The sequence below is a fragment of the Schistocerca gregaria genome, chromosome 2, assembly GCF_023897955.1.
Source record: "Schistocerca gregaria isolate iqSchGreg1 chromosome 2, iqSchGreg1.2, whole genome shotgun sequence".
Lineage (NCBI taxonomy): Eukaryota > Metazoa > Arthropoda > Insecta > Orthoptera > Acrididae > Schistocerca > Schistocerca gregaria.
This window is the reverse complement of record NC_064921.1, coordinates 339249438-339275758: the sequence shown is the minus strand read 5'-3', so window position 1 is coordinate 339275758 and position 26321 is coordinate 339249438. Positions and strand designations below refer to the sequence as shown.

Here is a 26321-nt window from a genome sequence, read left to right as displayed (position 1 = left end):
CTCAGTTAAATAATGCACTTTCCACTTAGCCACGTATATCAGCTTGTTTCATTATGGCTTTGTTTGGAAAATATTAATTATTCTGTTGCTTCACACAGCTGTAAGACTTCTTTTGATATCCAAGATTTGACTTTTTTTGATATCCAAGATTTGACTTCTTTTGATATCCAAGGTTTTAAACAATGTTACCTACAAAGAAATTCATTTTCCATGTACCACAAATAGCTGCCAGACACCTATCGCTCAGCAGACTTCAACTTGACAAAACCTAAGGATTCCTCACAATTTTTACAAAAATACTGTCCATGAACTCTGTTATCTCCACGACTCGAAACGTATATCACTTTTAAGCTGTTGCTTTTTCAAAATTGTCTTTTAACTGGGCTGGGGTACAACCATCACATTTAATCTCTTGTTACCAACTCTAGGCATGCATTAACATCCAGAACTTTCTGGTACATCAATAATATCACAACTTGCAGAAATGAGCTGCTGATATCCATAGTTATTGTGGGATGCACGTGAGAAGGGAGATGTGTGACATATTCTGTGCAGGGAGAGAAAACTATCTTTGTAATTTTTTTTATATAATACTTGTGTTTGCTTTATGCCATCTGTAATGAATGCTATACTGGCTGAGTAACTACACCATACTCAAACTAAAAAGAAAATCAGTGATAATTGTCTACATGCATCCCGATGCACTTTCTACAGGCAGACGGAGTAGAAAGATGCTATTTGCTGGAGTAACATGTGGTACACTGCTCCTTCTTATGTGTGCACCACTTATAGTAAGGTTATCAGTAACTCTTACAAGCGGCAATCAGTAAAAATAACACATTTATTATTTATTTTAAAGTAATAAAAACTTTTTTGTTTAAATAAGTAAATTTATTTATAAATTCCACTTTGTCCCAAAATAACTTTATTTGAATTTTGCACTATGACATTTCAGATCCTGGTGACCAACCTTCAGATACTTCTTTTCTTTTGAATCTACAGGCGTCTTTTTATGTGGTTATTTGCACCAGTGTAGCAATGTCAACATATTTTTTAACCTGTAGTGTTAATTTGTTTAAGCTAAGAGTTAATTATATTACATTAAATAAATTTTTATGTTTTTAGAATTAGTGTGCATTGCTATGATGGTACCAGAAAAACACACACAAAACACACGTGGAAGCTGTTGTTCATACATAAATTTTCTGTCGTAAAATTTTACCTTCTTTTTGTAATTCCTCATGTTACTACTTTTTGCTACAGCTTAAACACTTTGAACCTATTTGGGGTGAAAAGCAAGATGTGAGATCGGAAAATATACCTCTTATGCTTCCGAGTCCAGTAAGACCACCATTGAAAACAACTATAAAGCTAAGGCCATCAACATCAGTTGGTGGAGGACGTCACAGTAAACCTGTACAGACGTGTGCAAGGCGATTAAGAACAGTTGGTGCAGTTACAAGAGCAATTGCAAGCTACAGGGAAGAGGTGGATAGTGCTGTAGCTTGTAAAGTAGCAGATTTGGCAGTAACCAGTAGCACAGAGAAGAGGAGCCTCGAAAGTCCGGAATGCTACTCTCAACGGACCTCAAAGAAGTTGAGAGCCTCGAGTCCACAGGAGTCAAAGAGTGGTAGGTGTTTTTCTTTTGTTACAACAGTTTTCCAGCAAGTAACTATGGCTCTCTCTCCAGTTCTCTGCTTATGTTACAATATTAAGCACTGTGATGATAAGGGTCCACATGCAATTCACTGCATGCCAAGAGAAATTAAGAAAGTTTGGAAACAAATCTCACTTTCGTCTTCTACATTCATAAACTTTTGCTGTGATGGAATATTGTAATGGTGGTTTCACTGTATGGTTGATTAGTGGTGAATGTTTAATGAAGTTGTGTTTTGTTTTTACTGGTTTTTGTTTCATTATACTTGATTTATTCATTATATTCATAATATTCATTATACTTGATTTGGCATATCATTTTGTATGATTTGGTAAGGGCATGTAGTAACTGAATTCTTCAACAGTACCAGTTTCTCTACTCAGTAGAGTTTTATCCATTAAGAGGTTGTTGTGGTCTTTTTTTATTTTTTATTTTATTTTATTTATTTATTATTAATTAATTAATTAATTTTATTTATTATTATTTATTTATTTATTTTTATTTATTATTATTTATTTATTTATTTTTATTTATTTATTTATTTATTTTATTTATTTTTATTTTAATGTTTATTTTAAGTGTCCTGTAACTAAATTTCTATTTTCTAAATTTCAGATATTAGCTTTAATGAAGCTGCTCCAGCCAGTGTATCATGTGAAACTGATACTCCTGAAAGCAATTTGGAACTGGATCGTCCTAAAAGTAGTGCTGAGGAATTTGAAGATAATGAAGAAAAACTTGGTGTGCTCAATGAACTGAGTTTTAACAATGAAGTAGCACCATGTGATGTTCCAGAACATGAAACACTATCCGGTGAATGCATTGATGTGGCAGGTGAAACTGTTGATGTTCTGACATCTGACAAAGATGTGTTTCTTAAAGAATCTGTAGATTGTGACAGCCAGAGTACTACAGAAAGCAAAGAACAACACAGTAATCAGTACCTGACTGCTATGGAGTGTGAAGAAAATGATGTTCCAGAAGTTGTTGATACAAAGTTGTCTGAGAATGAAATACAAGAAATGGTTGATGGTTCATCAGATGTTCATATGCAACAAGAAAGTGAAATAAAAATTGAAGAATGCTCAGTCAAGAATATTGCTAGTGGAGCTGAGAGCTTAAGTGAAATGCCAATTGAAATTAAAGTTAGTAAGGAACATATAGATCTACTTGTTGAATTTAGTGAAGTTAAAAGTGAAAGCAAAGAGGAGGTTAGCAGTGGAACCAGAGAGGTTAGCAGTAGAAGCAGGGAGGTGGTTACCAATGGAAGTGGAGACGAGGTTAGCAGTGGAAGCAGAGAGGAGGTTAGCAGTGATGAGGTTAGCAGTGGAAGCAGGGAGGAGGTTAACATTGTAAGCAGAGAGGAAATTAGCTTTGGAAGCGGAGAGGAGGTTAGCAGGGGTCAGGTTGGCTCTGTTAGCCAAGATGAGGTTGGCTATATTACTCGAGATGAGGTTGACTCCATTAGTGGAGATGAGGTTGGCTCTGTTAGTGGTGATGATTCTGGCTCCGTTAGCAGAGTTGACGTTGGCCCTGGCAGCAGGGCTGACGTTGGCCCTGGCAGCAGGGCTGACGTTGGCCCTGGCAGCAGGGCTGACGTTGGCCCAGGCAGCAGGGCTGACGTTGGCCCTGGCAGCAGGGCTGACGTTGGCCCAGGCAGCAGGGCTGACGTTGGCCCTGGCAGCAGGGCTGACGTTGGCCCTGGCAGCAGGGCTGACGTTGGCCCTGGCAGCAGGGCTGACGTTGGCCCTGGCAGCAGGGCTGACGTTGGCCCTGGCAGCAGGGCTGACGTTGGCCCTGGCAGCAGGGCTGACGTTGGCCCTGGCAGCAGGGCTGACGTTGGCCCTGGCAGCAGGGCTGACGTTGGCCCTGAAAGTAGGGATGAGGTCAGCACTTTAAGCAGAGATGAGATTAGCGCTGTAAGCAGAGAGGAGTTTAATACTATAAGCAAAGATGAAGTTGAAAGTGAAAGTAAAGAGGACATTAAAAGTGAAAACAAAGGGGAATTATTTAGTGATAGTCATCTTTTCAGTGAGTTTGGACCAAGTTTTAAGTGTGATGAACAGGATACTAAATATGATATTAAAGACAATAAGTTAGATGTTAGTACGGACGTTCCTCTGGAATTGGAGTCTCAAATTTCTGTTGAGTGTGAGATGTGTGATGATATCGTAAAAAGTGAAGAATGTGACAGTCAAAATTTGACAGACTCGAAAACGAATGTGATGATTGAGCTTGTTACAAGAAGTGAGTTTTCTGTTGAGAAATGTGAAGCAGACAATACTAACAGAGGAATTATTGACTCTGAAATGGAAATGGTAACTGTGAATAGTGCTGTAACATTAGGGGATATAAAAGAAGAATTGAAAGAAGTGGACATTGCTAATAATGTGACCTCGCAGACATCTGATAGTGTTCCTTATGATCAGAACTGTGTTTCTCATGCTGGAACTGACAGTAGTGAATTGTTCGGTAGTTCAGGTGTTGTCACCAAAGTTGAAGTGACTGCTAGCCTTGAGGAAAGTGCGTGTGTACCAGGAAAACCATTGCACGCTGTGACTGTTGAACCCACAAGCTCCGAACCAGATATGAACAAAGTGGAAGATGATGACGATGACGACGACGATGATGAGGACGACGATGACGACGACGATGAAGAAGAAGATGATGATGATGAGGAGGAGGAGGAGGATGAAGATGATGATGATGATGATGCAGAAGATGATGTTGAAGAAAATCAGACAGCCCTTTTTGCCACAACTGTTTCTAGTGGAGATGGCTGTTGCTGGGATGTTGATTCAAGTACAGAGGTGCCTATTGTTGCGTTGGAGGCAGTCCCAGTTCCTGTTCCTGTAGCATTAAGGGTAATTGAAGATGGAGAAGCTGCTGATGAAGTAGAGGTAATTCCGATGCAGGAGGAACTGGAAGTGAGGTTAGAGGAAGGAACATTTCCTGTTGCTTCTGAGGACGGCCTATCAGTGGATTGGCCGTATGCCGTAAAGATGGATCCATCTATGGTAGCAGTAACATCAGACCAGGAGGGGCTGAATAAATCTGTGCAGTCACAGTATGCTGACTATCCAACAAGTCAAGGTGTAAAACTGGAATTAGAAGGTTTGTGTATTATTATCACTATTCTTATTATTAGTTATAATACCTACAAATATTTTGGGAGATGGATTTGGTTTAAAATGTGACAATTTGAGATGAATTGTTAACCATCAGAATATTGTAATGGAAATGGCTACTACTGAGGTTCGAAAAGCTTATGGTGACAGCTTGTAAGGGTTAAATGACATTACACTTGCTGCTTATATCAGTTTGTTATTTTTACATCAGTTTATTACTACCATCTGGTGTGTATGAATTGTATGGTGAATCAGCAAAGAGTCTATGGGATCCAGAAGCAGGTAGAGCTGTCATTCCTTCCATAATGTCACAGAAATGCCTCTTAAGAATTCTGTGGTAAAGATGGACGGAAATACGTTTGAAACTATTTAATCTTGTAAACATTCTGTCTAAAATTATCTGCTCAGCTTAGTAGTTAAGATGTTTAATCATCATGGCATAGTAAACAAAAGAATCAGTAGATCGTGCTGTTAGTTTTTTTTTTATTCCCCCCCCCCCCCCTCCCTCTCAGGGGCAGACTTATTTTTGAAAGTTTACATCAGTGAGAGAATAAGATGCCACAAATTAACATTGAATTTACTTGGGTAGGATACACAGCTTTACTGATTTTGCTTTGTATATTAAAAACATTACAACATTACTTGGTTGCTGTTAATGGGTTTTATTTACATGCTTTGTTAGAGAAAAGCAAATTTATTAAGTTTATTTGTGATTTGGGTGCCCTCTCATTACATTTTGAAAAAAATGCGTATAAAACTGTTGAATTTTTTTGAAAACAATAGAATAGCTAAAAGACAGAGGACTGTGCAGTCTTAGAAATACAATGAAGTTGAGACGTAACAGCATCTCGATAACATCAGGCTTTAACCCACTCTTTGGAAACTCCTTCCAAAAGTAGGGCATGATGTAATTCTGATCGAAAACATGTGTTATCTAGCTCATCAGAATCCTTCACTTACGGGGGCTTGATGTTAACTTCTTTCCAATGTAATGTCAAAGAAACTGAAATTTTGACGGGAGGAGAACTAAGTGAGTGGATTTATATACTGAATCCCACTTATTCCTAAAAGATTGCAGTTTTTGCTTTAAATGTGTAAAGTTCCCAGTGATCTTATGTTATACCGTGACCATAAAAAAAGTGCAATGCCAGACACTGAGTGCGTGGAACTTAGTGTCTCCTACTTGCCGGCCGCGGTGGCCGTGTGGTTCTGGCGCTGCAGTCCGGAACCGCGGGGCTGCTACGGTCGCAGGTTCAAATCCTGCCTCGGGCATGGGTGTGTGTGATGTCCTTAGGTTAGTTAGGTTTAAGTAGTTCTAAGTTCTAGGGTACTTATGACCTGAGATGTTGAGTCCCATAGTGCTCAGAGCCATTTGAACCATTTTTTGTCTCCTACTTTTCGCACTGCCATCCCTCCCCTGTTAGTGAAGCTAATGAATTCTTTGTTCTTGTCCCCAATCATACTACTTCAAATGTTGTATACAAAGAAGCTTTATAATTCAATAATAAATTCTGCATGTGCGAAGTCTTGGGCACATTTATGAATAAAAACACAAGCAACACCAGAATTCTCAACTAGTCACTCATAGAAAATCGGTACTTGTGCAGGTGGTTAACTGACTGTTAATTTTGTTCCCCCTTGCTGTTGCATTTATCTTTGTAGCACATGTCTGTCAGCTGCAGGTAAGTGGGTGCCTATTTTGTTTGCATTATTAAAATACCATTTTATATTTTGAATCGCACATGTATTGGTAACTGTTAAATTTAGTTCTTTGTTTGTATTCTAAATATATTCATCATTAGCAGCCACAACAGTAGCCATTTGAGACATTGTCTGCTGTATGAAAGCTTCATTCACTCATCTTAGTGCATTCATGTTGCTCCTGAATGTTTTATAATATCTTTCTCCCAGTCAGTCAGGTTGACCTGGTCTTCTTGGGCCCATACGTCGTCCATTTGCGTGGCTACTTGTTTTGCTCATCTCCATTTAATTTTCATTACAGTCATCATTACTCTTACCATTCCAGAGTATTCTCTTGCCTCATTTATTTTTGTATTCTGTGAGTTTTTTATTCCTGACATACGTTACACCATTGATCACTGAACAACCTGTAGGTTTTGAATGTTTTTCACTCACATTTTCAGAGACTTTGGAAGCTTAATTTTGAAAGCTGTTTAGTTTATAAAACACAGTCCAGACGTCTTTACTCTTCTCAAAAATGCAAAAATTCAACTGGTTTTAAGGTTCAATTGTTAATATTAGTAATGGTCGGCCCCCCTCCCCCCGCAGCACACACACACACACACACACACACACACACACACACACACACACACACACTGGAGGGTTATCCTATAGTGAACGGTTATGACTCAAGAACCAGCAGAAACTCTCCAACCATCCAAGGGGCACAGTAGACAGTAGTCACTGAGTGTGAGCAGGAGGACAACAGCAAGAGAAAGATGGTAAATGGGGATGGCACATCAGAATAATTTGTGCAGACAAGTAATTCAAGAGGAAAACAGAAGGCATAGCAAATCCTGTAACCAGAAGAATGGTGTGGAGCAAGAACGACACGAGGCAGGGAAATCACAACTGAAGACGGGGCTAGCTTTACAGAATGGCAGTGAGCATTAATTGGCTCTGTAGGCAGTGCTATAACAGCAGAACTAGAGCCCATGTATGTAGCAGTGCCATCTAGTGGCCATCACTTGAATTCTGTGTCCCCTGGCAGGCTCTCAAAATCACCCAGCTGGGATACTAGATCCCCCCTAAAAAGGGTGCAGAAGACTGGAAGTGACAGGGAGTATGCTTTGGGCTTTGGAAGGTGAACATGTAGTACAGTTGGTGTTCAGCTGAGGGTGCAGAGGCTGTGGTGAGACCTCCACCTTCATGCTCTCTTCCAGGGAACCACAGCTGGTGTTCTGGAACGCAAGTTATACCTGTGTTGTTATGGGACCGACAAAGGCCTGCTTTTTAGGCCCAATTGAGCCACCAGTAGTTGTGCAGTTGATAGGCTTGGATGGAGTCAGTTGGTATGACAGCACTCCAAACCCTTCGGAGTGTCAACTGTTGAAAGGCACCACCCATGTGCAATAACCACTGTAGTCAGAAATGAAGCACCTTTTGCCCCCGTAGAAGTGTGTTGACACTGCTGTGCCTGGTGGATAACACTTGGCATGACAGGCCCAGGGTTCCTGGGGCAGTGGGCCAAGGAGATGGAGGACAGTATGAGGCTGCTGCACATGGAGTAGCTGCACTGGGTTACGGTCATGGATGGGAGTAGTCTTGTATATCCTCAGAATTATTTCGAGTGAAGCCGTGTTGGTGGTGGCTCCTGCAGCTTTTTAACAATTGCGTACTAATCTGCACCACACGATCTTCTTCGACATTGGAGGCTGGGCGAAACAGTGGCCTAAATAGATGGTTTATTGTTTTTGAGGTGTGGAAGTGTTTAAAAGCCATTACCACGACTTGGGGCCGACGAGCATGCTGATTGTGGCGTAAGTTGTGGTGGATGCCATGCAGACCACTTATGGATAGTTAGGGTAAGTGTCCAGGACAAAGAGCCACATGGAGCCCAGAAAGGGGCACTCGGAGTACGAATGAATGCAGGGGCAACGGGGAGGTGGAGTCCGAAGATTGAGGCAAAGGCTCTGAGCACTATGGGACTTAACATCTATGGTCATCAGTCCCCTAGAACTTAGAACTACTTAAACCGATCTAACCTAAGGACATCACACACATCCATGCCCGAGGCAGGATTCGAACCTGCGACCGTAGCAGTCATGCGGTTCCGGACTGAGCGCCTAGAACCGCTAGACCACCGCGGCCGATTGAGGCAAAGCAGCCTGGTGTTGAGCACAAGGAAACAGCTGCTTTCTGTGGCCTCCACATCCTTGTTCAGTCCTAGCCAGTAGACATGTTGCCTCATAAGGGATTTCATCCATGTCATAACCCAATACCCATGTTGAAGGAGTTGCAAAACCTCAGGCCAACGTGGTGAGTTTCTGCATTGGCATCAAGCAGGAGTACATCCGTGATGATCGACAGACCGTGGAAGAAGTGAATTCAGACCCAGAGCTCCACATTTACATTCCGTAAAAAAAAAAAAAAAAAAAAAAAAAATGTGGGCAAGCAAAATGGCCTGCTATTGGTTGTTGGAGTAACGGTGGTGACAAACTAGAACTGTGTAAATGGGCCATGAAACTCTACTGCACTATCACAAACAAGGCTATTTAATGTGCAAAATTTACTCTTTGTGTATAGTTTATAGCAGCTACTTTTTGCTCTGAATATTGAGGAGTGCCACTGATGAGATTTTCACTTCTTTTGCTTCTGTTATCTCTGTCTTCAGTTTCATATTGAGGTAGTGAGCACTAATAAAAATGTTAATCCATAAGAATATTGTAATTACTGCCAATGGTGCATGAGGATATGTACACAAAATCATGCTGGCTAATCTTTAAGAAATATTTTTTTTCTTTTGACAATGTCAGTTCTGTCCACCTCATTGAATAGAAACTCGCATTCTGAAATCTATTGCATCCACTTGTCACAAGGCATTAACAATCCTTCATGTGATAGAAATTTTGTCCATTTGTATTCTCAGAGTGGTGTTGGGTGGGGCAAGATAATTGTTTTGACAATGACCTCGGTGTATCATCATTCTTTGCTGCCAAAAACCTTCTGCTGTGCGTTCAGCATCTTCCGACATAGCAGACATTGCAGCAATCTCACAACAGAACCTTAAAGTCCTTTATCTCTGCTTTCCCATCTAGCATGGCCTTGCAAAATTCCACAAAGCAGTAACTGACAGGAATTGCTCTTGCTTTTCATCCAGTTCCACAGGTGAAGTGTTTGACAGTGGAATGCCCTGAACATTCTTTTCCAGAAACAACAAACACAAGTGAGGTGTCATTTCGTTCAGAGGAGGATGTTGATAAAAGCAACCAGTACCTCTAATCCGCACGATTTTTAATGCAGTTGTGGTTCGGCTATCCTGTTAAAATGTGCTTAACACTGAGTGACAGGAGGGCAAGTAAAGAATTAATCAGTGCTAGCAGTTCTTTCTGGATCAGAAGTAGTTGCCTCCTGTTGCCATCCAGCATCTTTTCACGGCATAACTACATTTTAGCTTGGATTGCTTTCTGGAGCTGTTGTAAATTCCATAAACACTCACTAATTTCTTCTGTCAACCATTCTACAAGAATGCAGAGCGATGGTGCCTGTACAATAGTTGGGGGGTAGGGATAGACCTGGGGGTATCTGGTACTTTTAATGTTTTTGAAGACGGATGGCAACTTGTAAGTTGACATAAAACAACTCCAGTTCTATAATGAGATTTTCTCTCTGCAGTGGAGTGTGCGCTGATATGAAACTTCCTGGCAGATTAAAACTGTGTGCCCGACTGAGACTCTAACTCGGGATCTTTGCCTTTCGCGGGCAAGTGCTCTACCATCTGAGTTACCGAAGCACGACTCACACCCTGTGCTCTGCAGATACTGGCAGAAGTAAAGCTGTGAGCACCGGGCGTGAGTCGTGCTTCGGTAGCTCAGATGGTAGAGCACTTGCCCGCGAAAGGCAAAGGTCCCGAGTTCGAGTCTCGGTCGGGCACACAGTTTCAATCTGCCAGGAAGTTTCAACTCCAGTTCTGACCCTCAAAAAATTGCATAATACTAACTTTTAAATCATTTTCTCTAAACAAATTCACCTGACTACACTATATTTTTCCCATTTCGTGAGAGCTACGGGTACATGAACCCTTGATTAAATGTATCATATGATTCATTAACAACCTGAAAGAGGGCTTTATGCCATCATGAATTAATCAGTTGCTAAGCAGTTTGTACAGATGAGGAACCCACATTTTTTTCGCAATTTACTGCAGATGTGGGGAAATGTGAATGTATGTGATCAATATGCGGTTTGTTAAAGACACTTTTATGGCCCAAATCAGAAACTATTGCACCAACACTTTAATCTGCGTTATGGAGTTTAGCAACACCACTGTCACCAGAAAATTGAATTTAGCAACATCGCTGTCATCTGAATAGTGAATTCAAAAAATATTGGCTATTTCCATATGGAACAAAGTCCTTGAACCATAATGACAAGCATGCTATCTAATGACAAACATGTTACTATGTTGGCCTGCAATTTGATCATCCACTTTATCAAATGTCACATTTCCATTGATGTTCATATAGTCATCCACACATGATGTCAGAAAATGCCTTTCCCTTCACTTTCATCAAATGTACCATGTCACTCAACATTCTTGGACGACAAAGGAATGGGCAAGACCATCTCTTCAAAATTAAAATACCAGCTAGTGGAAAATTGAGTTTGTTGCTTAAAAAGGTGTAACATTTCCTAAAAGGAGTGTAATTTGTCACTGGATCACATATGTCCTCTTCTCTTTTATACTAAATCTCTGAGCTGATGCTATTGATCATTTCCGATGCTCATTGCAATGGTTAACATGTAGTGAACCACCTTCAGTTTCTTGGATGTCAAGTTCTTAAAAGTTTCTAGAGCCTTTTTCAGACGTTCTCTTGCGTGGAACATGACTTTCTGTGCTTTCTTTTAATTTTTTTATCAGCTCTAGTACAAACATTTGACAGTGACATCATCTGCAGAACGGTGATTTCTCACTGCACATTCCGTTTGGACTCCCTTGAGTACAGGAATATATAATTTGCAGATAAAGTTAATTGGATGTACATCAAACAGCTCTTTCGATTAATGCAAATATGTAGCACATTGGTTTATTTTGTATTGTTTTATGTTTCAGCAAATGAAATCATTCTTAGCATTGATTCTTTAGTATTCATACGTTAATAGTTACTGCCACAATGATCAATAATTTATTGCAGCTTATTGTTAACTTTTTTGGTTGATTGTGTTTTATATTAAAGACTCTAAATATGTAGTATAAATTCACGAACTACATAATTAAGTTTATGTTTGGCGAAGATCCGTAATTCACCGAAGTTATACTGTTTCCCTCCTATTTACTTTTTTGTTCTCTCACTAACATATATTATCTGTGACATTACATTCATAATCTCCTTTCTTTTCGACCATATCATCTCTCTCTCTCTCTCTCTCTCTCTCTCTCTCTCTCTCTCTCTCTCTCTCTCTCTCTCTCTCTCTCTCTCTCTTTTTACAATATAGATAAGATCTTAATAGGTTTCATCATTGCAAGTGTTGTAGACTGTCTCTTTATTTTTCAGTGACGTTGACACCAGAGACTGTTACAAATGCAGAATCTATGGTGACAAGCAGTGTAGGTGGTTTGCCCCAGAATGCTTCTGCAGCGTTACCTACTCCAACAGTGTCAAAGACTAACATTGCAACTGTTATCCCACCGACTACAATTGTATGCCTTCCATCTGTGGTATCAGCACCGAATCTGATGAATCAACATACAAGCCAGCTGACTGGTTGTGTCAGTGTCCCATCAAATGGAATTATCAATTCTAACCTACCAAAGACTGCTGCTGTGGCAAGCTCGAGTGCTGTGCCATACCTTGCTTTGAGCAGCACTACTCCTGTGCGAGCTTTGCCAACACATATACCAAAGAGCCAAATGAAAAGCAAACCAGTCCGAGAAACTTCACAGGTTCTTAAACATTATCCTTCTATTTTGTTTTGCAACTATTTTGCTTAAATAGTGATAATGTTTTATATTAGTGTTTTGTGTGATGCAAAGTAGCTTAATTCGGAATATAAATTCCAGTTTGTTTGTCTTTAGTTAATAGTGTCAGCCATATTCAGCTTTTTACTGATGTGAAAATTTATGTGTACTTCTGTTTCAAGAGACTGCAATGTTGTTGTTTTGTTAATCATGTTGGTAGCTAGATAATGTTGTGTTGTTCAAAATGAGTTATTTCTACTGAAATGTTTTCTGATTATTGCTTACTCACCCAGTCAGTAAATTTTCAAAGTGACAACATTTTCTGCTGGACTGTCATTAAATGTATTTATTCACAATCATGATTTTTGCTTATTATGGATAATTGCAAAGTTCACGAAGGAAATGGAGAAGACAAACTGTGCCAGCTTCTTAAAAAATTAAGACAAACATTAATTCGAAACACAAGTTTGTTTAAATCAGAAAGATACTACAGATATGATAATACAGAACCAATCCTGTCATCAGCACAGAAGATTCGATACTTTCATGCAATCTTGAATCACCTGAAGAGCTTACCGTTAAATAATCAGGATATCGAAGAAGAATTAAATTTCCTACAAAATATAGCAACTAAAAATTGCTTTGGAGCAGGAATGGTGATAAGAATGTATAAACAGTAAACTATACTAGAGAGAGAAGCAGCAAAGTATGTATAATCAAGATTCACTATGATGCCATCTCTTGGATCATCATCATCATCATTTAAGACTGATTATGCCTTTCAGCATTCAGTGTTCAGTCTGGAGCATAGTCCCCTTATAAAATTCCTCCATGTTCCCATATTCAGTGCTAACATTGGTGCCTCTTCTGATGTTAAACCTATTACTTTAAAATCATTCTTAACCGAATCCAGGTACCTTCTCCTTGGTCTGCCCCGACTCCTCCTACCCTCTACTGCTGAACCCATGAGTCTCTTGGGTAACCTTGCTTCTCCCATGCGTGTAACATGACCCCACCATCTAAGCCTGTTCGCCCTGACTGCTACATCTATAGAGTTCATTCCCAGTTTTTCTTTGATTTCCTCATTGTGGACACCCTACTGCCATTGTTCCCATCTACTAGTACGTGCAATCATCCTAGCTACTTTCATATTCGTAACCTCAACCTTGTTGATAAGATAACCTGAATCCACCCAGCTTTCGCTCCCATACAACAAAGTTGGTCGAAAGATTGAACGGTGCACAGATAACTTAGTTTAGGTACTGACTTCCTTCTTGCAGAAGAGAGTAGATCGTAGCTGAGCACTCACTGCATTAGCTTTGCTACACCTTGCTTCCAGTTCTTTCACTATGTTTACATCCTGTGAGAAAATGCATCCCAAGTACTTGAAACCGTCCACCTGTTCCAACTTTGTTCCTCCTATTTGGCACTCAATCCATTTATATTTCTTCCCCACTGACATTACTTTCGTTTTGGAGATGCTAATCTTCATACCATAGTCCTTACATTTCTGATCTAGCTCTGAAATATTACTTTGCAAACTTTCAATCGTATCTGCCATCACAACTAAGTCATCCGCATATGCAAGCCTGCTTATTTTGTGTTCACATATCTTAATCTCACCCAGCCAGTCTATTGTTTTCAACATATGATCCATAAATAATATGAACAACAGTGGAGACAGGTTGCAGCTTGTCTTACCCCTGAAACTACTCTGAACCATAAACGCAATTTACCGTCAACTCTGACTGCTGCCTGACTATCCATGTAAAGACCTTTAATTGCTTGCAAAAGTTTGCCTCCTATTCCATAGTCTCGTAGAACAGACAATAACTTCCTCCTAGGAACCCGGTCATATGCCTTTTCTAGATCTATAAAGCATAGATACAATTCCCTGTTCCACTCATAACACTTCTCCATTATTTGCCGTAAGCTAAAGATCTGGTTCTGACAACCTCTAAGAGGCCTAAACCCACACTGATTTTCATCCAATTGGCCCTCAACTAATACTTGCACTTTCCTTTCAACAATACCTGAGAAGATTTTACCCACAAAGCTGATTAAAGAGATACCTCTGTAGTTGTTACAATCTTTTCTGGTTCCACGTTTAAAGATTGGTGTGATTACTGCTTTTGTCCAGTCTGATGGAACTTGTCCCGACTCCCAGGCCATTTCAATTATCCTGTGTAGCCATTTAAGACCTGCCATTCCACTGTATTTGATGAGTTCGGACTTAATTTCATCCACCCCAGCTGCTTTATTGCACTGCAATCTATTGACCATTTTCTCCACATCTTCAAATGTGATCCTATTTCCATCATCATGCCTATCCCATTCTACCTCGAAATATGAAACATTACTGATCTTATTTTCACCTACATTGAGCAACTCTTCAAAATATTCCCTCCATCTGCCCAAGGCATCCACAGGATTCACCAGCAGTTTTCCTGACCTGTCCAAAATACTTGTCATTTCCTTCTTACCTCCCTTTCGAAGACTGCTAATTACACTTCAGAATGGTTTTCCAGCAGCTTGACCCATAGTCTCCAACCTGTTTCCAAAGTCTTCCCAAGATTTCTTCTTGGATGCTGCAATTATCTGTTTGGCTTTGTTTCTTTCTTCAACATAACTTTCTCTGTCAACCTGAGTTCTAGTATGTAGCCATTTTTGATATGCCTTCTTTTTATTTTTACAGGCTTTCTTGACTGTGTCATTCCACCAAGCTGTTTGCTTCATCCTACTTTTACACACTACTGTTCCAAGACATTCTTCTAGTACTGTGTCCCTGTACCTTGTCCATTCCTTTTCCAAAGACTGTAATTGATTACAGTCAACTACCTGGTACCTTTCTGAGATCGCTGTCATGTACTTGTGCCTTTCCTTATCCTGAAGTCTCTCCACTCTTATCCTCCTATATATGGACCTGACCTCCTGCACTTTCGGTCTCACAAGCCCAATTTCACTGCAGATTAAATAGTGATCAGTGTCATCAAAGAATCTTGGAACACCGTTAGAAAAATTTTGTATGTCTTTTAAGAAAACAAAAGCAGCAGTTAGCTTCCATACTAATAATGTAAAACAGAACATTCAACATAATGCTATTAAAGTTATGCTGCTTTCCAGCTCTGGGGTGTATACAGTAGACTGCAGGGCATCCTCAAAGTGCTATGTTGGTCAAATGGGGGATCATTTTCTACCAGACTTCAGGAACGTGTAAGGCTAACCTATCACAACACATCAAGTTTTACAGCCTACTTTGAAGAGGGGGATGCCAAATATCAGTTATCGAAACATTTCTGATGATCTTCTAGAAAGTAAAGAAAGGTAAAGTGTTTAAGATTTTGGAGGAAAAAGTTATTAAGAATCACATGAAGAAGCAACCAGACAAACTTTCACATGAACAAATAGAATTAACAGAAGGTTAATTATGATCTAATAGACATTGTGAAGTATTGCTAAGATTGTAATTTCAGCACTGAGCCACATGTATGTGGACTCATGTAAGTAAGCTATCAAAGGACCTACTTAAGCAAATTAGGTACCTACAAATTGTACAATGTTAAAAGTAATTTTTTTAAGGTAGGGTTTTGCTGCCATACAAAATTGTATTTTGTAATGAATCGTCTGCGTTCAAGACACACAGTTTTTAGTACCAACTTTTTTGTCAAGGTGTAATTGTCCATAAACAAGATGTGAAATGTGCTACATACCAGAATATATACAAATGATTGTGTTAGTGTATGTCTTTAACATTGTTAGTTTCCTAGAATGTTTTTTTGCCACAGTAAAAATCTTTCTCTGTGCTCCCACATAGAAATACAATGACTTTAAAGAAAATTATAAGTTTTGGCTAAATAATGTAACATATAACATAGAAATAATGTGGGAAAGTATCTCTCTCACTATAGATATAAACTATGGCACCCAGTAGATTTGTAGAACTTCAGCTGTCAAATGCTACATGTAGTAGAGGCACAGGGAAATTTAAGTGCACAGGGAACATGAATTCAGCAGTATGTGTTTACAGTAAATAGAGTGAATTCTCTTGTAGACACCTGCTTTCACGTAATGTTCTCATCTTTGTGAAATGGCTACATTCTTTTATAAGAATGACAAAGACTCCTGTCTTATTGTGCGTATGGAATATGTAAACATGGTTGACATGACGGCAGTGTCCTCTTAAAATGAATGATTATATGTTGACTTACTTCGTAGTAAGATTGAAAGAGGTATATTTTTTAAAGAACAATAATTTTGTATTTATAAAATACTGTGAGAACAGAATGCATTCTTAAAGTTGAACTGGTCTTCAAGCAGATTATGGTGTTGCAGCTGTATCTTAAGAATAGCATAATAGACCAGAATTGTGATTGTGAATAAATACGTTTAATAACAGTCCAGGCAGAAAATGTCATTTCTAAACTATTGTAGGACTGTGGATTCAAGTAAACTGAAAATAATACAATTTGCAAATATGCAAATGGATTTAATAATGTTTTGCTACAGTCTGCTGAAGATTAACAAAAAGTATTGTCAAGCATCAAAGGGTGATGCTTATGCTACATTATGAAGTTTACTTTCTTACGGTCATTGGATGGGTAGCAAGCATAATAGCGACCAGCTCTTCACCCATGTACCAGATGAGCTTAGATTGGCTGTGGCATTCATTTGCTCCTCAACACAGTGAGAGAAAAAACGGACAACAGACTCAATTCATATGAAAATATAAGTTAAATCTATCTTTTGTAACATATTAAAATACAAAAAACACTAAATTTTATATTATGTAACAGTATTATGAAAAGGATATTCGCTAATCACCATACAGCAGGGATGCTGAGTCGCAAATAGGTGCAACGAAAAGGCGATAACAAAATGAGCTTTTGGCCAATGAGGCCTTTGTCAAAAATAGACACCACTCTCTCTCTCTCTCTCTCTCTCTCTCTCTCTCTCTCTCTCACACACACACACACACACACACACACACACACGTGCGCGCGACAATAGTTTCAGGCAGCTAAAGCCTGTTTGTGTGTGTGTGTGTGTGTGTGTGTGTGTGTGTGTGTGTGTGTGTGTTTCTTCTCAACAAAGACCTTGATGGGTGAAAGCTTATTTTGTGACCATCTTTTTGTTCTGCCTATCTGTGACTCAGCATCTCCTCTGTTTGGTGAGTAGCAACTATTCTTTTCATAATATTGTTATATTCCGTCTTGGATTTTCTTTTGTTTAGAATTTGATAGTTCTGCTTACTCCTGAATCTTGAACAAGCATAAATGATGTACTGAGTATAATTTTCGATCAACATTGGTAATACTGTATCATCACACTATAACCACCATACGGTTAGCCAGTTCGCAATGCTAAACTGAAAGTGCATTGCCTCATCTACTTACTAATTTTTTGACTGAATGTTGCATCTCCTATGGTGACAGGCTAAAATAACTTATTTATATTAGTATTTCATGCCACTAATGATGCCATAGGAACAAGATGTAGCGTAAATTTGTTCTTGAACTTTATAAACTACGTCATTGCACTATTGCAGTGATGATTGTGTCTCTAAAAACCCTGAGCTGAGACAGTAAAGGGAAACCTCTTGTTATTTATGTTGTTTTCCATATGCTAAATACATTTGGGTAGAAACTTTGGAGAGGTTGTCTCACTTCTCGTATGGGAAACAGTACATCTCCACTCCCAGGACCAAATGTCCAAACAAAATTATATTCACATTCGCTAGGAAACTCTCTTCCTTGAGCAGTCCGAGGTATTTCCTCAGATTCAGAATCTAGGGAAAAGTACAAGTATGTAATCTAAAACCACGAGTTTATCTTCACTTTCCCCCCGATAAAAAAGTAATGGACCATTTAAACACTGTAGATGTGACTGAGTCACAGTAGAGGTGGGCAACCAGTATAATCACAATGATGAAAATAACATTAAAGTAGATGGATGGTGGCAAAGCTTCATGACGTTTGTGGACCCATTTAGTATTCGTGACGTGTTTCGGGCTCTGTCCATCTTTACACGACCTGGTGAAAAACTGGTAACAGAAATTTTTTTATGCTGTTGCAGATTTACTTAAGTGTCTCAAAAGAGGACCCATTTTAAGGGAGGTAGGATGTCAAACGGGCCGATTTGGAGCAGGAGAGGCACCACAGGACATTTTAATTTCCACTGTCTATACTTTTACAAATAAATTCATAGAACTTTGTCAGCATGACCAGGAAGGATTCAGAATTCACACTCATAGCAGTGGAATATAGGTATGCTGACAAAGTTTTATGAGTTTATTTGTAAAAGTATAGACACTGGAAATTAAAATGTTCTGTGATGCCTCTTCTGCTCCATGTCGGCCCGTTTGACGTCCTACCCCCCTTAAAACAGAATTGAATGACAAAGACATGTTAAACAAAATACATGCTATTTAGTATAGAATGAATGTACAACTTTGACAAGAATATCAATTAACGTCAAAATAGACATACGTTTATTAGTCCACTCAGCATGTAACTGTAATGACCCAGCGTGTGTGCTGCTTAGAGCTGAGGGTTGTGGCTGACAGATTGCCACATGTAAAAGAGCTTGTTGATGCTACATGGCATTAAATGTTGCGGCACTGCCATAAATGGCCGGTATTGAATTGAAAGTGGTAATAACATTAGCTATTACAAAATTTGTACACGTTGTAGGAAAGTTCTTGAACAATGTAAATGCTTCAGGATTAAGAGAGACCACTCACCAAAGAGCAGAAGTGTTTAGTTGTTGATAGGCACCCACAAAAGAAAGAAAACATGCTAGCTTTCAGAGTTATCCTTTGATTAGCTAGAATAAAGTGCACAGACACCATCCTATCCCTTTACCTCTGGGATCCCTGTTCATTACTGTTGAGCTACCTCCCTATACACCAACATTCTTCATGTTCGTGGCCTTTTTTCCTTCACAATGTCAACACCTTTTCACCCAGCTACTTCACGTGGTCCTCCTCTACCCCATGTGCCACTTTCCTGGACACTACCAAATGTAGTCCACAAACAAGATTTCCCTTGCCATATGCTCACACACCCCCAATCTTCCCACCGTCTCCAAGAATCAGTTACAAAGAAGTGCCCGTCACGCACTATCATCCTGGACTGGAACAGCTGATCCATATCCTTCTCCAGGAGTTTGATTATCTCTCATCCAGGCGTGAAACTGGGGACATCTTAACCAAGATCCTTCCCATCCCTCCTAAAGTGATGATCTGTCACCCACCCAATCTACACATCATCTTAGTCCATCCCTGTGTGACTCCCACTCCCAAGCCCTTACCACAGGGATCATATCCCTGCAGCAGACCAAGGTGCAAGATCTGCCCGGTCCACACACTCAGCACCATTTATTCCAGTGCGTATCACAGGTTTATCCTACCCCATCAGAGGCTGGGTCACCTGTGAAACCATCCGTGTCATATATCAGCTCTGCTGCAAACACTGCACAACCTTTTTTTATGTTGGTATGACAACCAATGAGCTGTGCACCAGAATGAAGGGCAACTGTGAAACTGTTGTCAAGAACAAAGTTGACCATGTGGTGTCACAACCCTGCAGCTGAGCATAATATGCTCAATTTCAGTGGCTGATTCACAACCTGGGCCATCTGGATCCTTCCCTCCACCACCAGCTTCTCTGCCACCAGCTTCTCTGAACTATGCAGATGGGAGTTATCCTTGCAACACATCCTTTGCTCCCGTAATCATCCTGGCCTCGGTCTCAGGTAACACACTGCCCTGTATCTTGCACCCAATAGTTTCCCTTTCTCTGTCATGTCACTCCCTCCAAATTCATGTCACCACGTTGCCTTCAGCATGTACTGCTTCCCACCAGCTAATGCAATCGTGCCATCTAAAAAATCTACCGCCCCCTCCCTCCTGCATTTTTGGCTGACAAACCAGCTACCTCCCTCCGAGCCACTAGCTGCTCATCTGAGTCGCTCTACCTCCCTCCCCTCTCCCTTTACCCACTCCACCTAACACTATACCCCCTTGCCCCCCCCCCCCTCCCTCCAATAACCAGAGCACCTAGGATAACTCCTAAAGATAGTGAATTTTCTTTCTTTTTCTGTGATTAGCAACAATTCAATGCCTCTGCTTTTCAGTGAGTGGTCTCCTTTAATTCTAAAGTATTTACAAAATTTATGCAGATTTTTCATGCACGCGAATAAAAGTTAATGCCAAACTTAGATCAAGACAAATTTAGAAGGGTTTTATTTCCAGTAATTTCAAAACATACTACAGTATTTGACCTGAAGCAAACAATGGAAACTCCATGTTGATATATCAACAGTCTAGGAATAGATAGATTGCTGCTTACCATAACCTCCTGAAACCCGGACACATTTTTGTTGAAATTACAACTTTCATGAAATGATGGGTACCGTATACTGTATTTCGGGACTCTGTATAATTAAGGATACATATAAATTCACTAATGACATCCAAATTAACAGTTGCAATATTATTCAAACATATTTATTGAAAGTAATAAAATCAATTACAATGTATGTTGAAAAACACATTTTAGTGTAATTTTTAAAAAGTGACATTCATAGTAAATAAAATGTATAACACAGTTGTCGGAGTTTATTTTTCATGAAACATTTTAAAACAGTTTCTTTTCACTACAAGACACAGGAAAATGTTACAAGTTGTACTTTGTGTTCTTGTTCTTTCTGTGCAGCATTGTCTTAAACATTTTCGCCAGTCTTCAACATCAGAAATTGCTGACATGTGTGCAGATTTTGATGTTCTAACATTTTTATGGGGCAGTGGAACAGGCACTTTTCTTCGTTTTGTTCTTGGCTGTTCTTCCTCTTTTGTACTTGGCTGTTCTTCTTCATCTTGTTCACTGTCTTCTGCATTGTTTTTTACTTCCTTTATATCACTGTACAGAGGAGCTTCTCTGAGAATAAGTGTGTACTTATTATACTTGAAGAATATTTTTTGAAGGTACTCTCTTTTTGAATTTGGTCCATTCTAAATTGTATCCAAGAATCAACTACTGACATGTCAGTCAAGTGCAATATAGTTCTAATATTCCATTTCTTGATTCTTGCTCTTATGGGACAGTGCGAGAGCATTCTGTCGAAGAGGTCCTCTCCCCCCATTTTAGCATTGTATGCTTGGATGGCCCTTGGTCTGGTGACTTCAGTCTGAGTCTTATCCTTTTTGCTGTACCTTAAGCACTTGCCTGTTGGGTCCACACCATGGGCAGAAGACATCATCATTACACTCTTTCTATCCATTCATTTAATTAAACATATATTTCCATCATAACGGACAAGCATATCTGACAACCCTCTGCCTTCCTTAATAAGCTCCTTGTCCATTTTCTGTTTTGCTTCCGTGGGTATCCTGTTTTTCGGGATAGTGCCAGTTGAAATGAAACCTCTTTTCAGAAGCTCGTGTACCAGCTTCAGACTGATGACAAATCTGTCATGACAAATTAAATGTTCAGGGGTAAGACTTTCAGTCAACTGGATTACAGCCGATTCACCTAAGCCAAATCCTTAGTATAAATAGGGTACGTTGTCTTCCCCTGATAAGTTGTCAAGTCCATCACAAGTCCATTGAGATTTGCAAGAACAAATACTTTCAGACCCACAGGATTTGACTTGTTTGGTAGGTACTGCTTCAGACTACTTGTACCAGAAAACGGTACCATCATCTCATGTACTGCCGCATCTGCCTCTTTTTCTTGCTTCAAACGCATTTATCTAATTTTTGTTTTCAGTGGGTGTAATTTCCATAGCCTGTCCTTTGTTTCTTCTTCTTTGACATCATCATCAAACACAACTTTCAAACTGGTCCTAATTATTAAGACTCTGTTCCTAGTCATGTTATCACTTTTCAAAGTATTCTCCATCTGTTATTCCAGTACATATGGATAATAGGATATTGTAAGCAGCTCATAATCAGGTGTATACTAATAAACTTCTTCAGTTCAGTCAGATCTAAACCTAAACGTGTGGCCAACATAGAAACGTATCACAAGACCTACACCTTATTTTATAAACACCTGTGTTGCTGTTTTTGTCTGTACTCTCATTTAGGTTATGGTGCAAAAATAGTCCTAGTTTCTTATCCGTTCAGAAACTTGATTGTATATTAGATTTTTTGAAAGCATCTGATTTTTTTGATCATGTGTCATCACAAGAAAGAGAAATATTTATGACTGCATTTTTAGTACTGTCTGTTTGCTTCCTCAACTTTTTGAAAGTTTTTGTTTGTATTTGTAAATTGCTTGCGATAGTTTCTGTATTGAGCAGGCAGGTAGAGAATTTTAAATAACATTTATGGAGCACACATGTGCCAGCAACAATAATACCCCAGGTTGGCACCTGATAGAACAGAATCACTGTTTACAGTCAATAGGAAATAGATCCAGAATGAGATTTTCACTCTGCAGCGGAGTGTGCGCTGATATGAAACTTCCTGGCAGATTAAAACTGTGTGCCCGACCGAGACTCGAACTCGGGACCTTTGCCTTTCTCGGGCAAGTGCTCTACCAACTGAGCTACTGAAGCACGACTCACGCCCGGTACTCACAGCTTTACTTCTGCCAGTATCCGTCTCCTACCTTCCAAATAGATCGACTATTTTACATTTGAAACAAAAAGGTAGCCTTGAAGAGAATAAAATTTACACTAACAACCCCAAATTTAACAATTAATGAACAAATTACTAGCAAAAGACAACGGTCCTTTAGCATTTTTGAAAGACTTATTGCTGAAAAAATAGGAGGGTAAAAATAAGAACAAAAATGTGGATTTCTGTACTTTATTAATTTAGTTTGTGTTCTCCTCCATATTTTACGGTTTAAATAGCAACTTTCACCTCTTGACACAAGCTCCTAGTTTTGTTCCTGTTCTTGGTGTATGTTTTTTGCACAAAATATTTTTGTTGCAGAACCCTGTATGTATTTTAAACTTATATCATATTGACATCGGTTTTTATTTATAATGTAACAAAAAATCCACATACGTTATATCAAACAGTGTAAGTCCATTCGCATGAATGGACACAGGCAGACAGTGTTTGTTGGTAATGAGGATCACCCTGTGGCTAAACATGCCTTGATGCACGGCCAGCACATCTTGGCACAGTGTTACACCGTCCGAGTTATCTGGATACTTCCCACCAACACCAACCTATCCGAACTCCGGAGATGGGAACTCGCCCTTCAGTATATCCTCTCTTCTCGATATCCGCCAGGCCTCAACCTCCGCTAATTTCAAGTTGCCGCCGCTCATACCTCACCTGTCTTTCAACAACTTCTTTGCCTCTGTACTTCCGCCTCGACTGACATCTCTGCCCTTAACTCTTTGCCTTTAAATATGTCTGCTTGTGTCTGTGTATGTGCGGATGGATATGTGTGTGTGTGTGTGTGTGTGTGTGTGTGTGTGTGTGTGCGAGTGTACACCTGTCCTTTTTTTCCCCTAAGGGAAGTCTTTCCGCTCCCGGGATTGGAATGACTCCTTACCCTCTCCCTTAAAACCCACATCCTTTCATTTTTCCCTCTCCTTCCCTCTTTCCTGACGAAGCAACTGCCAGTTGCGAAAGCTCGTAATTCTGTGTGTGTGTTTGTGTGTTTTGTTCATGTGCCTGTCTGCCGGCGCTTTCCCGCTTGGTAAGTCTTGGAATCTTTGTTTTTAATATATTTTTCCAATGTGGAAGTTTCTTTCTGTTTTATTTACATAGTGTAATATGTCTTATACTTTCACTTGCAGGTCATAAACAGTAGCTTCATGGCATTTATGCCAGCCAGCATCAGAAAGCTCTCTTGTGTGGAACTAAAACCCTATCTGTCTTTTTAATTTATTAACTTTTAATTATGTTATTGTGGTCTTCAGTCTACTCTATCCTGTGCAAGCTTCTTCCACTTCCAGTACCTACTACAACCTACATCCTCTGAATCTGCTTAGTGTATTCATCTCTTGATCTCCTCTACGATTTTTGCCCTCCATGCAGCCCTCCAGTACTAAATTGGTGACTCCTTGATGTCTCAGAACATGTCCTCCCAACTGATCCCTTCTTCTAGTCAAGTTGTGCCACAACCTCCTCTTCTCCCCAATTCTATTCAATACCTCCACATTAGTTATGTGATGTACCCATCTAATCTTTAGCATTCTTCTGTAGCACCACATTTCGAAAGCTTCTATTCTCTCCTTGTCCAAACTATTTATCGTCCATGTTTCACTTCCGTACATGGCTACACTCCATACAAATACTTTCAGAAATGTATTCCTGACATAAATCTATACTCGATGTTAACAAATTTCTGTTCTTCAGAAATGCTTTCCTTGCCATTGCCAGTCTACATTTTATATCGTCTCTACTTCGAACGTGATCAGTTATTTTGCTCCCCAAATAGCAAAACTCCTTTACTACTTTAAGTGTCTCATTTCCTAATCTAATTCCTTCAGCATCACCCGAGTTAACTCTACTACAATCCATTATCCTCGTTTTGCTTTTGTTGGCGTTCATCTTATATTCTGCTTTCAAGACACTGTCCATTCCATTCAACTTCTCTTCTAAGTCTTTTGCTGTCTCTGACAGAATTACAATGTCATTGGTGAACCTTAAAGTTTTTATTTCTTCTCCATGGATTTTAATACCTACTCCAAATTTTTCTTTTGTTTCCTTTACTGCTTGCTCAGTATACAGATTGAATAATATCGCGGTGAGGCTACAACCCTGTCTCACTCCCTTCCCCACCACTGCTTCCCTTTCATATCCCTCGACTCTTATAACTGCCCTCTGGTTTCTGTACGAATTTTAAATAGCCTTTCGCTCCCTGTATTTTACCCCTGCCACCTTCAGAATTTGAAACAGAGTATTCCAGTCAACTTTCTCTAAGTCTACAAATGCTAGAAACGTAGGTTTGCCTTTTCTTCATCTAGTTTCTAAGGTAAGCCATAGGGTCAGTATTGCCTCACGTGTTCCAACTTCTTCTTACCCGAGGTCGGCTTCTACCAGTTTTTCCATTAGTCTGTAAAGAATTCGCGTTAGTATTTTACAGCCCTGATTTATTAAACTGATAGTTTGGTAATTTTCAGATCTGTCAACATCTGCTTTCTTTGTGGTTGGAATTATTTTATTCTTCTTGAAGTCAGAGGGTATTTTGCCCGTCTCTCACATTTTAATCACCAGACAGTGATTAAAATTTTTCTCGAGGGCATGCAGCTTTACTGTTGCATGGAGAGCTGCATCAAACCAGTCTCAGGACTGAAGACCACAATAACAACAGGGTAGAGTTTTGTCAGGACTGACTCTTCCAAGGCAGTCAGTAGTTCTAATGGAATGTTGTCTACTCCCAGGGCCTTGTTTCGACTTTGGTCTTTCAGTGCTCTGTCAAACTCTTCACACAGTATCGCATCTCTCATTTCATCTTCATCTACATCCTCTTCCATTTCCATAATATTGTCCTCAAGTACATCGCCCTTGTATAGACCCTCTATATACTCCTTCCAACTTTATGCTTTCCCTTCTTTGCTTAGAACTGGGTTTCCATCTGAGCTCTTGATATTCATACAAGTGGTTCTCCTTTCTCCAAAGGTCTCTTTAATTTAACTGTAGGCAGTATCTATCTTACCCCTAGTGAGATAAGCTTCTACATCCTTACATTTGTCCTCTAGCCATCCCTGCTTAGCCATTTTGCACTTCCTGTTGATCTCATTTTTGAGACGTTTGTATTCCTTTTTGCCTGCTTCGTTTACTGCATTTTTTATATTTTCTCCTTTCATCAATTAAATTCAATATTTCTTCTGTTATCCAAGGATTTCTACTAGCCCTTGTCTTTTTACCTACTTGATCCTCTTCTGCCTTCACTACTTCATCCCTCAAAGCTACCCATTCCTC

The 26321-nt window shown here is 39.6% G+C and overlaps 1 protein-coding gene across 5 annotated transcripts in view; it reads left to right on the top strand.

Annotated features, from left to right (window-relative positions):
* LOC126337002 (uncharacterized) overlaps positions 1-26321 on the top strand; it is a 189959-nt gene that overhangs the window by 73032 nt on the left and 90606 nt on the right. For all 5 annotated transcript variants that reach the window (XR_007565030.1, XM_050001245.1, XM_050001248.1 and 2 more), the window contains 3 exons: positions 1264-1630; positions 2273-4771; positions 12024-12412. Coding sequence is in view for 4 of the 5 variants with exons in the window: in XM_050001245.1 (XP_049857202.1) it covers positions 1264-1630; positions 2273-4771; positions 12024-12412 (3255 nt within the window). In the remaining variant the exon portion in view is untranslated. The remainder of the gene's footprint in view (positions 1-1263; positions 1631-2272; positions 4772-12023; positions 12413-26321) is intronic.